This window comes from Drosophila serrata, unplaced genomic scaffold, assembly GCF_035046125.1.
Source record: "Drosophila serrata isolate PLE 108 unplaced genomic scaffold, ASM3504612v1 contig_347, whole genome shotgun sequence".
Lineage (NCBI taxonomy): Eukaryota > Metazoa > Arthropoda > Insecta > Diptera > Drosophilidae > Drosophila > Drosophila serrata.
This window is the reverse complement of record NW_028257245.1, coordinates 922,693-938,168: the sequence shown is the minus strand read 5'-3', so window position 1 is coordinate 938,168 and position 15,476 is coordinate 922,693. Positions and strand designations below refer to the sequence as shown.

General features: G+C 39.4%; 1 protein-coding gene and 1 pseudogene across 2 annotated transcripts; one reads left to right on the top strand and one right to left on the bottom strand.

Moving 5' to 3' along the window:
- Positions 1-96: 96 nt before the first annotated feature.
- On the bottom strand, positions 97-15,281 carry LOC110189277 (uncharacterized). Its single transcript, XM_020959298.2, is given in 9 exon segments — positions 97-815; positions 881-1,074; positions 1,136-1,244; positions 1,556-1,588; positions 2,149-2,297; positions 2,363-2,489; positions 2,554-2,940; positions 14,024-14,577; positions 14,580-15,281. Coding segments are annotated over 9 exon segments (2,196 nt in total). The 5' UTR covers positions 14,877-15,281; the 3' UTR covers positions 97-469.
- On the top strand, positions 4,893-8,478 carry LOC110189278 (serine/threonine-protein phosphatase alpha-2 isoform pseudogene; annotated as a pseudogene). The gene has a single exon (XR_015272872.1). The product of XR_015272872.1 is annotated as a serine/threonine-protein phosphatase alpha-2 isoform pseudogene (transcript).
- Positions 15,282-15,476: the final 195 nt, after the last annotated feature.

Here is a 15,476-nt window from a genome sequence, read left to right as displayed (position 1 = left end):
TTTGAATAAAATGAACGTTACAACAACAGTAGTCGCGAGTCCCGAGGCAAAAGGTTGATAAGCGGTTAACTTATCAATGCATAAAGCGGTTTCGTGTTTGGTTAACTTTAGTTTATTCATTTTTGAAATGTCTATAACAGAAACCCAAGAAAATATATGTAAACATAAACACTTATGCGTCTAAAAACGTTTTGGGGCCAAGGGAAGATATTTGGATATAAGTACTTGTATTTTTGTTGTTGTTAAGATTTTTCATTCTTTTCTTTTCCTTTCCGACTCATTAGCAAAAATCTTATGTAGCTACGCCTTAGTCTATGCAGTAGTATCAATGATCGTTGAAAACCCAACACCCGAAAGTATGCTAAGTACAAATAGCCGCTGGTTACTTGCGACTCCCCTTGCGACACAATTGTTGCACCGCCTGCGCTGCCGCCAGGAAACTCTTCTCGGCGTAGCGCTTGGGCCAGTCCTAGGACTCGTAGAGCAGCCGCTGATAGTGCGGCAGCACCTCGTGCCGGTTCACATGCAGGCTAAACTCCAGAGCCACCAGCACGGCGAACTCCGAGGAGATTAGCTCCTTGCGATTCAGCCGAAACACGCTCTCCGTCTTCTCGATCAGACTCTTGAGGGCATCACCCTTCACGTCGTTCATCTTGGCGCTGAGCAGCAGGCAGGCGCCGGCGCACAGCTTGCGGTTGCTCTTGTTGATCAAATTGGCCAGGATGAGCTTCTCAAAGTAAACGTAAGCCTGGGATATGGTAACCAGATCGATGCGGGAGTCCAGCTTGTTGATACGACGCATCTCTCGTTTGATGCTGATGATGAGAAGGAGATAATGAGTTAGTAAAGCTCTTTTATATGTACTTATTACAAAGATTACCTCCTCAGCTTGCTTAGAGTGAGCTGTATAGTGGGAAACTTTTCACGAAACTTGTCATTCAGCTCCTTCTTCAGATCAGAGGGTCGAACATAGTCTATGACAGAGGTCATGTAGGAGGTGAAGGTCAGCAGAGTGCGATGCTTGCCGGCGATCAATTCCGGATCATCCAAGATGCTGGCCGAGTACTGTTGGTTCTGCAAGGGAATTATTAGAAATTAAAAACTTGCATCTCTTAGAAAGCAAAGCAAAACTTACACGCTGTGAATCTCCGCCCAGGATAACGCTCTCTATGTCCATGTCCAACTTGAGGTCTGGCGTGGGACTGGCCGCACTATTCCTATTATTGTTCTCATACGTAAAACACCTGCAGATAGTTAAGGTATTAATTATTAATCATCATTATCAAGAACCCCCATTTAGAGTATTGAGAGTAAAGCGTGAGAAGGCGGGATTAGGTTAGTTGAAGCTCTTTGTTCGTTGGATGTGTGTGAGAGTGGGTGGGTGGCTGTGGCAGTGTCCGTGGGTGGAGGGGAAGGAAGGTGATATTGGTTAGTTGGACTTAAAGCATTTGGGCAGACAGGACCCAGCTATGGAGCTCTTCCAGTCTCAGAGGTCACCCCATAGTCAGGCCGCTGTCTTTTTTTTTTTGTCATATTAGCTGTTTTCAAAATTTACCATTTGCCTTGACGTTTGGTTATGGTTTTTGTGCTGAAACGAAGTAGTGCAAAGCGTTAAATGAATTAGCAAAAGTTAATGCCACATAATGTATTCAAAGTATTTTGTTTTTTTTTTTTTTTGTTTTTTTGGGTCAACGATTACCGAACCAAAACAATGGGAAACAACGCAGTTCATCGATTTATGCCTAGCAAGCTAAATACAAAGTAACTTGCGATTTCGCTATTATATAAAGTTTTTAAATGTGCTAGCTTCACTCATAATGAGTCAGTTATGTAGTTCTTGGTCAGCTTTTCTTTCGAGTTGTTGTTAAACACAATGGAAAAGCAAGAAGCTCCGATTACCAAGTAATACGAGAAGCGGACAAAGAAGCATTATGTAAACAGTTTTCGATCGGAATTGGATAGGAATTTACTTTAATTTTAAAGCTATATGTTCGGTATGGCTAACCATGCGTAAATGATTCTTGATGAATGTTTTGTTTAGAATGGTTCATGGGCATGACAAAATGGAACTGATAATAAGTGTGTCTTTAAACAAAAATGATACGAAAGAGAAGATCCAATATAGCAGAAGTGGAATCCGGCACCAACCTAGCAATGCCATGATTCTTGAGAGCCGCGGTGCTCGTGATCTCCATTTGATTCTCGAAGATGGAGGGATTTGCCGAGGCATTGCCATGCTTCTTGCGCTCCTTTTCATACTGACGTGAGGGTATCAGCAGATGGCCATAGGAGATGTCCTGCAGGAGAAGAGTCTCTGGTTAATATTTAATTCAAAGAATCGTTTTATTTATTGCACACTTACCTGACCGCTCTCGGCCTTTTGTATGCCCAGCAAATCAAATGGATCGAAGGGAGCATCATTAATAGAACTTAATGGTCGTGATGTGGAAGGATTCCTACGACGACGATCCTCCTTGCGGAACTCAGCTCTGCAAATAGTAAATCATCTCATTAAGTTCTGTTATCAATTAGTTAAATTAAGTACCAACTCACCTTCCATTCTTTCCCTTGTAGTAGGGCAACGCCGAGAATATAAAGAATGGCACCTTGCGGGATACCAGCACCATACGCTCATCTCGTCCCTGGCCCAAGCCCAATGCCTGGCTAGAGGTTCCCCTCCGACTGTCACTGATCTGCACCGACTTGCTCAAGCTGCTCCGGAAGCTGCCGGCAAAATTACCCGCCGGCGTCAGGCTCTCCGTGCTGCTGTCATCGGTTATGTGGCTCACACTCGATCCGCTTAGAACGTAGGTGCGTTTCAGACCGCCACCGACGGCAATGCTTGAGTTGGAGTTACCCGCTCGCATGCCCGGCGCCGTGTTGAGACGAGCCCTCCGTTCCGGCTGCAAATTCTGATCGCTGGCCCCATTGCTGAAGGTGCTGTGGGTAAGAGAGAAACATATGGAGATTGGTTAGAATCATAGCGATCTAAGGAGCAACAGGCGCTCAAAAATTCAAGTAGCGTGAAAAACGAGCAACAGCAAAGCGATACAAAAACCGCGTTGGGCTGGACCTTGAAGGCGCTTCGCCGCTTTGCTGCTCTTTGCTTGCTTTAAAAATACGTTTTCGGTATTTATAAATTCAATGACAAATGCCAGACCGAAGAGAGACTAGCTCTGTCGGCTTAGCTAGTTAATCGAACAAAAAAATGCTTTTTGAACACTTATTCGACTAGATAAATGTAGTTATAAAAGAGTATCTTAAAGATATTTAATGATTTATAAAAGAAATATACTTAAACTGAAAGATTTTTCAATATTTCACTTAGTTTCAGACCTAAATGAGCACATTTTAACTATGAATCTTTAGTAAGAAAGCTTATTGCTAACTATTTAACTTTATTTATTGCAAATAGCCTAATAATTTACTATACAAATTTAATTTAAATGTATTTTCCTTAAAGTATCTTGAAAGTATTTAATAATTTTTAAAGTAAATGTACTAGAATTTGTAGATTTTTTAACACAGTGGCTAGTTTAAGGGCTTAATGAGCATTATTAAGCTATGAATCTTTAGCAAAGAATGTTTTTCTGCCAACTATATAATAGTTTATTATTAAAATACCTTAAAAAATATTAAAAAAAATAACCCAAATAAATTCTATAATTCCCTAGTTAATTTCTCTAATGTAATACTTTTCTCTATCCCTTGGTTTCTTTACCCAAACTCTTTGTTTTTCATTTACCCTACAAACTATCAACACTGACAGATGGTCTATCTATCTAGCTTGGTGCTTCCCCTCCTCTGACTGGGGATCCGCTGAGGCAGCAGGGGGCTCCATCGTCACACCCCTCATGCAATGATCGATATTTTCACAGGGACCCAGAAATTAAGACACACTGAGCAGCAACGATTTTCCTTTACACATTTTAAGGGCGATCAAAGTGGCTGGCTGGCTGGCTGCTCGCATCGCTTATCGTTGCCTCTGCTGCTGGTGTGTATTTTTGGAAATCAAAAACACACAAAAACACACTCGAAAAGCAACGAACATGTGTGAATGTGTGTGTTTGTGTGCGGTTGAAGGGCATATGCCAGCAGCAGCAGCAGCAACAGCAACAGCAACAAATAATAATAAAAGCAACGACGACAAGTCAATTAGCCAACTAAACTCAACGACGTCTTTGTGGAAACTGAGCGCCTGGCCGATTACCTTGGGATAATTGGTCTAGGTCGAGGTTACAGCCATCATCATCATTAGCAGTAGCAGTAGTAGCAGCGCAGCAGCAGCAGCAGCAGCAGCAGCAGCAGCAGCAGCAGCAGCAGCAGCAGAGGGAAAACCAAGGGAAAACTCCCGCTCCCCACCCCAAAAAAAAGTGCTTGAGGTGACGATTCTGCGTTAATTAGTTGAATAAAGTCCTCGTGGCTTCTCAAAAAGAACCCCAACCCTTGGCCAGTGGATTACTCCAGCCCAGCTCCTTCTCCTGCTCCACCCTTGGCATTGTGATGATGGAGGTGGCGCCTAGGCTGTCATAACCCGTTAATTAGTTGGAGCATTTGAACAGGCTCACAGAAGGCAGCAGCCCGAATATATTTTTACATGCTTACAAATGTAAAGCTGACGGTGAAGATGGGTCGTTGGACGAGAGGGGAATACATACAAGGGCCAAGGGGAAGATGACTCCAAAAATGTTTCTATATATATGTATATGTGTACTGTGTGTGTGGAAAAGGGCCGGCAAACATTTATTTTTGTGCGTTTGCTTTGTGTTTGTGGTTCGTCCAACTTATCGACTTTGACTCGCTAATGAGTGTGTGCGTGTGCGAGGTGATAAGAGTTCAGTGTGTGAAGGTGTGTATAGGTTTCCGACTGCAACTCCAAGTAGTTTTCTTTTTTTTTATTTTGGAAAACCTCCACCAACTAGATAGAGCTGTGCGCCTGAGCCTAATGCAAACAGTATTTCAATTCTAATAGTATTTTTGATCAATTTTCAAAAATTGTGTTTCTGAGTATTTTTGGGTTTTCGAGAAAAGGTAAAGGGAATTTTCTTTAGTGGTTTGAAAATGTTCTGAGACTATTTCTGGTGAAGGAACAGAAAAATAGAAAAAGACCAAATGTACTTTAGATTCATCTGGTTTCCCTTTGAAATTAAAAGCGAAGCGAAGATTTTGTGTTCTGGGAGATCGTGTATAATTTTGTGCTACTTGCCAATTTTAATGTGTATTCTGAGTATTTGCAGAAATTATTTAATTTGAAATTTCGTTTATATACTATTAATTTTAGAAAATAGAAATTTAAGGTGATTTCTAAGTATGTACAAATAATTGAAAGATATAATCGTTATAGGAAAATGTACTTAATTTAAATTTAATATTAGGTTTTATTATTTACTTTTAATTTTAGAAAATAATTTAGTTTTTTAAGTCACCATCTTTCAATAATTTTTTTTCACACTTAATTTTAATAAATAATCTATTTTCAAAGCAAACCCTGGTATTCAATATTAGTTTTACTGTTTAAAATATTATAAAGTTTAATCATTCTTCTATAGTTTTAATTAATTAAAAATTATTTTAATTAATACATTCTTCTGATAAAGAAATCTTGAAGTGAAAATTCTAAAATTATAAAACACTTGTACGAATTACAGTGACTGATTAATTATAGATGTAAAGATTATAAGCTTTAATTTAAATATAAAACTGTCTACTTAATCTAAATGTAAATATATTTATAAAAACCTTATCACTTAGCAAATTAGCCAGCCTCCCAATCTAAACAAAATAACATTTCATCATACATATATGTACATATACCATCTGTGCTAGACTTTCGTCTAGAGTGTACTCTAATCTCTTTGATTAGCTAATATTGACCGAAATACTGGTACTAAAAGCTTAAGTAAGTACACTTTTCGCATCTGCCAGAGAAGTTAAATAAATCTGGCTAAATCGAAATATAAAATAAATAAACTTTTGCTATCTTTGTTACCCCTTCTGCTTCCCCTTCCCTTTCCCCACTTGTTTTTAATTGTTAAATAGTATAAGTGTTGTGGTCTGTGGAGTGTGTGTGCAATCAAGTCAACTGAGTCAATTTTGCTTTTTATCAGCAGTAGCACTAGCTATCAGCTGCGGTCTATATGTTCATAAAGTGTATGTACATATATGCAAACAGATGTTAATAATGGGAGTACATTTCTTATATAAGTTCCCATTTGACCACATCACGTGCCTGGCTGTCTTCATTGTACATTTTGCAGTTGAAAGCTTAGCTAAGCAGAGCTATTTATTGCTAAAAGCTCACTTCAAAGTAACAAAACAAAAACAAATAAATTAAAAACAAAACAAAACCCCCAAATATATGTAAATTTTGGTATTAACAAGTTTTTGTTAAAAACTAAGAGCAGATGAAACCAGAAATGTCTTTCAAATACTAAGAAAACGCAAACAAAACGCTAGGAAAGCGATTGTGAAAGGTTAGAAAACAGTGTGTGAGACGTTAGGAAAGCGCTAAGAAAATAAGAAAACAAGTTAAGAAAATTGCAAAGAAATTGTCAAAATTATTAGAAAATAGCTTGCAAAAACGCAGAATGAAATCGCTTTTAAAACGTTGTTAAACCGTTTGCAAAACGCTGAGAAAAGGCTGGCGAAACTCTAGGAAAGCGAGAGTACGAATTAGCTGAGGAAAACGCTTGGAAAAAGATAGAAAAAACGCCTTCAAAACGCTAAGAAACAGCATGCGAAACAGCATGCGAAACGCTAGAAAACCGTCTCCAAAACGCTTAGAATTCTCCTGCAAACCGCTAGGAAACCGTCTAAAAACGCTGCGATACCGCTCTTAAGACGTTAGGAAACTGTTTTAAGACGCTAGGAAACCGCTTTCAAAGCGAAAACCTTTTAAGAACTTAAAAAATATTTCTTTAAATATATTTCAGAGTAAATTATTGATATTTCAGCTTCGTTTAGAAATTTTTCCATTTTTTTAAGTTGGCTATGTTTCTAAATTCTAAATTCAATGCAAGGACACTGGAGAAATTTTCATAATTTTAATACTAGTTGCTGGAACAAGTATTTTCCACGAATAGATTTGAAAATCAAACTAGAAATTCCCCAGCTGTTTTGGCTTTCACCCCAACCGATAGTTCGCGGCACTTTCCACATACTCAGACGACGACAGCAAAATGGGCGATGTCCTGAATATTGATAGCATAATATCGCGACTTTTGGAGGTGCGCGGAGCACGTCCTGGCAAGAACGTCCAACTGCTGGAGAATGAGATCCGGGGTCTCTGCTTGAAGTCCAGGGAAATCTTTCTCTCCCAACCCATCCTGCTGGACTTGGAGGCACCACTCAAGATCTGCGGCGACATCCATGGACAGTACTATGACCTGTTGCGCCTCTTCGAGTACGGCGGCTATCCGCCCGAGTCGAACTATCTGTTTCTGGGCGATTATGTGGATCGTGGCAAGCAATCCCTGGAGACCATTTGCCTGCTGCTCGCCTACAAGATCAAATACTCGGAGAACTTCTTCCTGCTGAGGGGCAACCACGAGTGCGCCGCCATCAATCGCATCTATGGGTTCTACGACGAGTGCAAGCGCCGGTACAGCGTCAAGCTGTGGAAGACCTTCACCGACTGTTTCAACTGCCTGCCGGTCGCTGCCATAGTCGATGAGAAGATCTTCTGCTGCCACGGTGGGCTCAGTCCCGATCTCACCTCGATGGACCAGATCCGGCGCATTATGCGACCCATCGATGTCCCCGATCAGGGTCTGCTGTGCGATCTGCTGTGGTCCGATCCGGACAAGGACACCATGGGCTGGGGTGAGAACGACCGCGGTGTCAGCTTCACCTTTGGGGCCGAGGTGGTGTCCAAGTTCCTGCAGAAGCACGACTTTGATCTCATCTGCCGGGCCCATCAGGTCGTGGAGGATGGCTACGAGTTCTTTGCAAAGCGTCAGCTGGTCACTGTCTTTTCGGCTCCGAATTATTGTGGCGAATTCGATAATGCCGGTGCCATGATGTCTGTGGATGACACGCTAATGTGCTCCTTTCAGATACTGAAGCCAGTGGAAAAAACTAAAAAGTAGTGTCACAACAGCCCAACAACTACAATATTTTCCCTAAAAAAGAAAAACCTATAACCAAGAAACGAGAAACGAGACAAGGGGAAGGTCAAAATCTGCAAGAACCCAAACTGAAATCCCATCTCTAGATGGAGGAGTCATAAAGAAGTTCAATCTGGAAGAAAAAAAAAATCAAAAAGCAAAAAATGAACCACTTTAAAGCGCTTAACTTATGACAATTCGTGTATTTCTGTGACATATAAAGACTTTGCGGACGAGATAAAGAATAATGAGCTATAGATGTTCTGTTACAATGATTATTTAAAGCTGGATTTTAATTATTAGAGGAGGTTCTAGTGAAATATGTATCAGAAATGTGTCTCTGGAAAATATATATACTAGAGTTGTACTTGAACTGAGTTAATGAGATTTATTGATTATTTTTAGACACGAAATAGATTTTTAATTAAATTTTCCTATAGTACCCCTTTCCCTTTACCATCCCTCCTTATAAAATACCTTAGAAAATGTCACATTTCTATATTAATTAATGCTAAACATATATAATTTCCTTTCAAGCTTTAAAGTTAATTAATTGCCCAACCGATTAAGATTTGTTTTTTTTTTGCTGTGCTTCAAACCTAATGACGCACATCGTGACCATAATCAATCTCGCTCTTCTCTCTCTAGCCTCGGAACCAAACTGTACGGAACGAAAAGCGGTGTTGTTCTCGATAAGGTGCAACACATCACGGCAATTCGATGAGGCCCAATCAGGGCAGTCGAAAGCGGTGCAAAAAAATAGCAACAATATACCATATACACTTATATATGTATGTATGTGTACACATAACAATAGCAATAATCGTGTTAGGAAAGGGAGCCGTAACAAAAGAATAGCCGTCGCGCTGCTGTAAACAAACAGGGAGCACAAAGGAGAATGCCGAAAAACGCTAGCGATTTTGACCGCGCGCGCAAAAAAACAAACCCCGAGAGAGCGACTTGTGTTTACATAGTCCAAGCTAATTACATAAGGTAAATAACAACAACAAAAAAACTAAATGTGTATTTACAAGTCCAACTGAAGGCTGTCGATAAAAAGAAAAATAAAACAATTACAGACATACGTGGTGTTGATAGAAAACTATATATTCTGACTGGCCTATATTTCTTTATAATAAAACTACAGTATAAATTCCGCAGTAATGGTTGTATTTAATTTAATGGTTAATAAACTTATTCAAACAATACCACATTTAGGTTTTAACATATTTAGAAAAATAACCTTTATTGGAAATACTAAAATAGGCGACTAAAATTCCAAATTCCGCCAGGCAAGAAAAATGTTAGGGTTAATTCGGATTTAATCATTTTTAATGTTAAGTAAATAAGAGAGGTAAGAAATAATATATTTATTTTATAGATTTTTTTACATAAGGTATTAAGAATAGGAATTATTGAATTCTTTCATTTAAATAAGTAACATTTATAGATAAATGAACAACTTTTAAAGTAAGAAGTACCAAGGGAAATATAGAATTCGATTGAGCCAAATTAGTATTAATGGGGTAACTTGGCCAGAAACTGAAAATTATATATTTTGAAACCTATTTGCTATTTATCTATATAAAATTTCACAAGTTGTTGTATACTAATTATCTATAAATTTAAGAATTAAATTAACAAAAACATCAAATTACAAAATCATCCACTGTGGTCACTTTTAACGAAATCTACAATGGAAAATTCTCAATTTTTTTTTTTTACCAAATCCGCAACTTTGCTTTATTCCTCACTTCAAAGTCCGCCTTCTTATATACAAAAATACCTTAGGCAAGAGTGGAAATAACAACAAATAATAACCAAATATCAGACAAGAGAGAACCCAAAAGATCCGCTTTTAACCGCTTTACTTGCCAAATACAGTGGAAGTCATAAACGAGTCAGAGAAGCGAAAGCCACTGTGAAAAAGGCCAGATAAAACATAAAATAATAATAGTGGGGAATGGAGTGGGAACATGTGTATATTTAAATATAATAAATATAATAAGTCGCAGTTGTTATATTAGCATTGAGGTTTGTGCCGATAAGAAACGTGCTCGGTCTTTATCTGTGGGGTTCTTTGCTGTTGGGGAAGTCTGCGCAATGAACTCAACAAAGAAATTGCAATATAGTACATATATGTATATACATATATGTATATACATATATGTGTATATAGACTTATTTGCAAAATGGATTAGTAGTATCTGTGTGTTATCATACTTGGGACTTGCTTATCTTTATTTTCTGGGCAGACAGACAGGCCTTCATGGAAATCGAGCTTTATGATTGTCTATATTTGATTGTTCTGATGCTAGCAAATACAGAGAGGAAAATATGTGATTCTGAGACTTTTAAAAAGAGTTTCAACTATATTTTTCTCACACATGTTGAAGGTTTTCAATATTCCTGAGTTCTTGAAATCATGAATTCTTCAATAAAGCATCAAGGGTTACTTTATCCTTGGTTATGTAAACTAAAATGCATTGCAAATTGCATCCTTTGTGCGCTTTCAAGTTTTTCTTTTTCTTTTTTGCACCACTGACACACATATTTCCCAACCCCTCAGCACAAAGCCTGAGCACAACCCCTTTTGAAATCTGACCTTGAAAACATATTGTGTATTTTTTTTCAAGCTTCAAGGATTAGAATCTCTTGTGTACGCACAAGTAGCTGGGCAAAAAATGAAAACAAACAAGGGAAACCGGTTCTTATTACGTCGACGATTGCATAAAACTCTGCCCTCAAGGTTACCCAGTTGGAGTGGACAAAAAAGAGGGGGGAAGAGCTGGAGAGGAGGATATGCTGGGTTTGGACAGGTTTGCAGACCCGACATTGACATTGACATTGGACGAGGAGGCAGGAGGCAGGAGCCAGGAGGCAGGCTATTACGCAGTAAGGATGAGAGGCCTGGAAAGCTCGACATGGCCAAGTTCAATGCCAATGCCAAGCTTTAGGTTTCGCCGGCTAAAAGTCCTTGGGTTGCCTTTCAGAGGACCCAAAAAGGGCGGGGCATTAAATCAAATTAATGCCATGACGCAACCTTTTTTTTGTGAAGAGGGTAGGAAAAAAAAGAGCAGCATAATATGAATGAAGTATAAAAAATTGTTTACGTTTTCGTGGCTCACTCTTTCGTGTTCCCCATTCAAGCGGCACCAGAAACTCCACAAAAACAGCTCAGGTTTCAAAACAACAAAAAAGGAACATAAGTAGTTTGTTTTTGATTTGTTCAAATTGCGTCGCAGTAGATTTGCCCCCTTTTTTATTTGCGCCTGCGCAGCTTTTTCGTAGATGTTCATCTTCCGTTCCCAACCAAAATGCCAGAGTTTCCAATAACAAAATATTTTCATTTGCAACAATTGGACAATTTGAAGATGTGCTGACACTGCCAGAGCTTCCATTCAACCCATTCCGAAGCGGATGTAGTGAATGCAATTGGAGATTTGTGGGTAAAAACTAATATTGTTGAGGTTCAAAATAATTTTGTTTTGATGCCGTTTGGAAAGGAGAGATCGTTGGAATTTGTAAAGGAAATATAACAACGAGCTTAGGATACTTTTTGTTTTATTTTCCCAAACAGTAATTATTCACCAAGTTACTCAGAACAGAAATGACTTGGCAATTAACAGTTATTAAATGAATGCATGAAATTGGGAAAATACTACTACTGTATCAGGTGCTTGAGGTGTTTTTTATTGGTCTTTCCTATCATCTGACATCAGAGTGGCCCTAAAAGTTTCTCTGTAAACGTCAATGAGATTTCTTATCGAAAGATTAAATAATCTTTGTCCAGGTGAATGTAAGAGATGGTTATATATCAAGATATTTGTCACGTAATCTTATCAGTATAATATACTTGCGGGTCATCTTGTCACTAGATAAGTCGAAAAGAAACAATTTAAGATTTAATCATTGAAGTATTGTTTTAAATCAAGATTTACACATGAAATCTATTAGATTTTATGCATTTACTCAAGTAATTTGTACATGAAATCTATTAGAAACAAACTATTATATCACTTATATTAGGCACAAGTTGGATCTCTTAAGCAATTAATTGTTTTTACTATAATTAAGCTATTTTTAAGCAAGAAATTGCTAGAGATATACGAAAAATAAAGACAAAAATTCAATTCAAACCCTTTTTAATTTCTAATAATTGCTAATCTAGTTTGGGAAAAATGGTTTGACCAAATGCCACTGACAGTTTGCTGACAAGCCAATTGGCTGAATGCCAACTGCATAGTTTAGCTAAGTTTTTGTCAACTCTTCGATGACAATAGAGAGTCCCCGAAAAACGGGTTAGACACCGCCACCAGTTGAGTGGCACTAGCAGACCCCCAGATCCGTGAAAGAAACCGAAACTGAAACCGAAAATGCTAATATATATTTAAGATATATATGTATACTCGTTCATACCGAAGCGTTAGCCGAGCGCAACTGCAAAGCTGCGGAAAAACAAGGTCAGTTTGTCAAAGCGCAGCGAGTTCAACGAAACTTGTCTCTGGCATTGCAAGTGAAAGCTTTCAATTGAGGGACAGAATTTGGAATGCATTTTCCGAAGCTTTTCGGCAAGGAAAAACGGCAGGGTTCAAGGAAGTTTAAGGAGCGAAAATGCGCCAAGCATTGGATTTAACGAGCGTCTCATTGGCACACGCATTTCGCATTGCGTAATTATCATTGCGTGTTGATTCGATAGGCTACTAGATAATAATATACACCTACAACACCCATGATTCACCTGCTGACAGCAGTCGAGGGGCTGTGACAGGTCGTTTAAATGCGTGACAAAACCCCTCCAGCCCGCAAACAAAAGCTTAAAATTAAACGAACAATACAACAACATGCAATTGCGTTGAATTGTTTGAATTGTTTGAACAGCCGGCAGGCACTGGGCACGCTCTCTAATTTACGTTAATTGAGCTTGGCACACGTCGATGAATGAAGCTGATTTCCCACACCCCCTTCCAAGTAATATATATTATTTTGGGGTGTTATTTTTAGCACCGCTTCGTTTTCACTGGCAAGCAACAGGCCTCTTTAGCCAATTATGCAAAATCAGGCATGGAAAACGTGATGAAAATCATCTCAGCCTCTCGGGAAGCGTCACAAAATATCACAAATCGAAATTTATAAATACTTGTGAGAGCCAGCTGCCTCGTTTTCCGCTTTGTTTTCGCAGTATTTTCATCACATTTGAGCCTTTTGTAAGCAAATTATAAACCAAGTGTCAATTGGCTAACGCAAACTTAAGCGGAAATTTCAATTTACGTTTAGAGAATACAAGGGAAAGAATAATTGAATTGAATTGAACAACAGTTCCTTGATCTATGGGGTATGATTCATATTTCTCTCGCCCGCTCAGCCAATCAGTATAATTAAAAGAATTTTCCTCGTATTTCTTAGGAAGAAAATGCGGAATAACTTTTAGGAAAAGCTGGCCACTTTGACGTCACATGTCATATCGTTTTTGGTCAGCAACACGGCTATATCTTAACTTGGGAATGGGAAATTTTTGGTGTTTAATTGCAACGTTTTTGGTGATTTATGGGGAATATTTAGAGTTTATATATAAAGGAATCAGATGCGCAGTAGTTTTCAGATATGGAAAACGAAAAAAAAAAATATATATATAGTATGGTAAATTGATTTGCCATAGCTTTAGGCTTGTACGGAGATTTGTTTACATATTAGAAAACCATTTAAACCGAATTTTGATGACCATAAAACTTAGATTTATGATTATTAGGCAGATATTAAAACTGCCTTTACAATAATAAATAGATGATAGGTAAGACTTTGGAATAACTAAAAAATTATTAGTATTTAAAGGTTGAACATTTTCCCGAGATTCCTTTTTTGTACCTTAGTTTATACGTATTTTGTATTGCTTATAAAGTAATGCTTGGTTGACTCACCGTTCCCTTAGTGGCAATAGCTTGCTGTTGCCAACTCCACCGGCGACGCCACCGCCACTGCCCAGATTGGACACCTTGAGCGGTATCTTGACGCTATCCGAATCGCTGCCACTCTCGGCACCCGATCCCCCGCTGCCAGCGGTGCAGCTCCGTGCCTGTCGCTGCTGATGCTGCTCCAGCTGCTGATGATGGAGCTTGTTGCTCATCATGCCCATATTGCCACTGCCCGTTACCTGGTGGTTCTGACGGCCCGACGAGGTCGGTCGCTTTATGTTACGTCTCTCGGCCGGCACAACGCAGCTGCGATTGTGATCGGCGGCCGGCAGGACGTTCATCAGGTATTGACCCATATTTTCAGTTTCACTAAAATGCCCGTCACCATCGCTGGCACCACCAGCACCGGCGGTGCACTCCTCCAGCCCGAAGCCGCCATCGATGCCCATGTGGACATCAGCGCTGCAGAGGAGCGGTGAGCAGAGGACACCGCCATTCTGATGCTGCTGCTGCTGCTGCTGGTGGGTATGGTTTTGCTGTTGATTCTGATTCTGATTCTGTGCTGCTGCTGCTGCTGATGAGTATGTTGCTGGTGCGGCTGCTGCGGATGCCTCTTCTGGTGGTTGTGGTGCGTGGCCGAGTGGCTGCGCTGGTGGTGATGCTGCTGATAGTGCGGATGATAGCCCCCTGAGCCGAGTCCCAGCGAGGTTGGGTTCTTATTCTGGTTGCAGAGCAGGCTGCTGCCGAATGTTGCGCCGAATTTGGTGTCCCGATGGGTGCCATCTAACGAGATATTCGATAGGAACGAGATCGCAGCCAGTCTGCGTCTGTGTCTCGTCTTGTTGAGCGAACTTGCCATTAGGCGATTAACCCGGAGTCACGAAGTGAGTTTAACCGAAGGGAGATATGGATTTTGGGTGTGGGTTTAGTCCCGGAAAGCTATGCGGAATGTAAAAGGTTGCACTTTTTCTGGAACAGTCTTTGCAATTCTCTCCTTTTTTCCTCTATTTTATTTGCACTCACAAATGGGTTTTATGCGTTATGATATTAACTACTCTTTTTTTTACTGCCTGCTGTTTTTGAATTTGAATCGATGCGATCAATTAAGTTTTTTAGTCTCTAAACTAGCAGACAAGTTGAAAAACAAACTACTTGAACGCGACATGGTGACAGATTTAAGCACTTTTAACGGAGGGAAAAGAACAAATTAAATTCTATTTTAATGCACTTTTATAACTAAGCGTTTATGCGTCGTTGCGTTGCTGTTTGGCTGCAAATAGAAACAAGAATAGAAGGAAAACATGGAATCAATAAATGCGGCAATATCAAGTAGCTTTCTGACCGAAAAAATAAGCTTTGGCAGGGTATTTTCTGTGGGGGATAAAGATGAAATGTATTGGGCTGCCGCGGTTAAAAACTTTAGTTATTTTATAAAGAAAATTGTTTGGGTAAATATTTA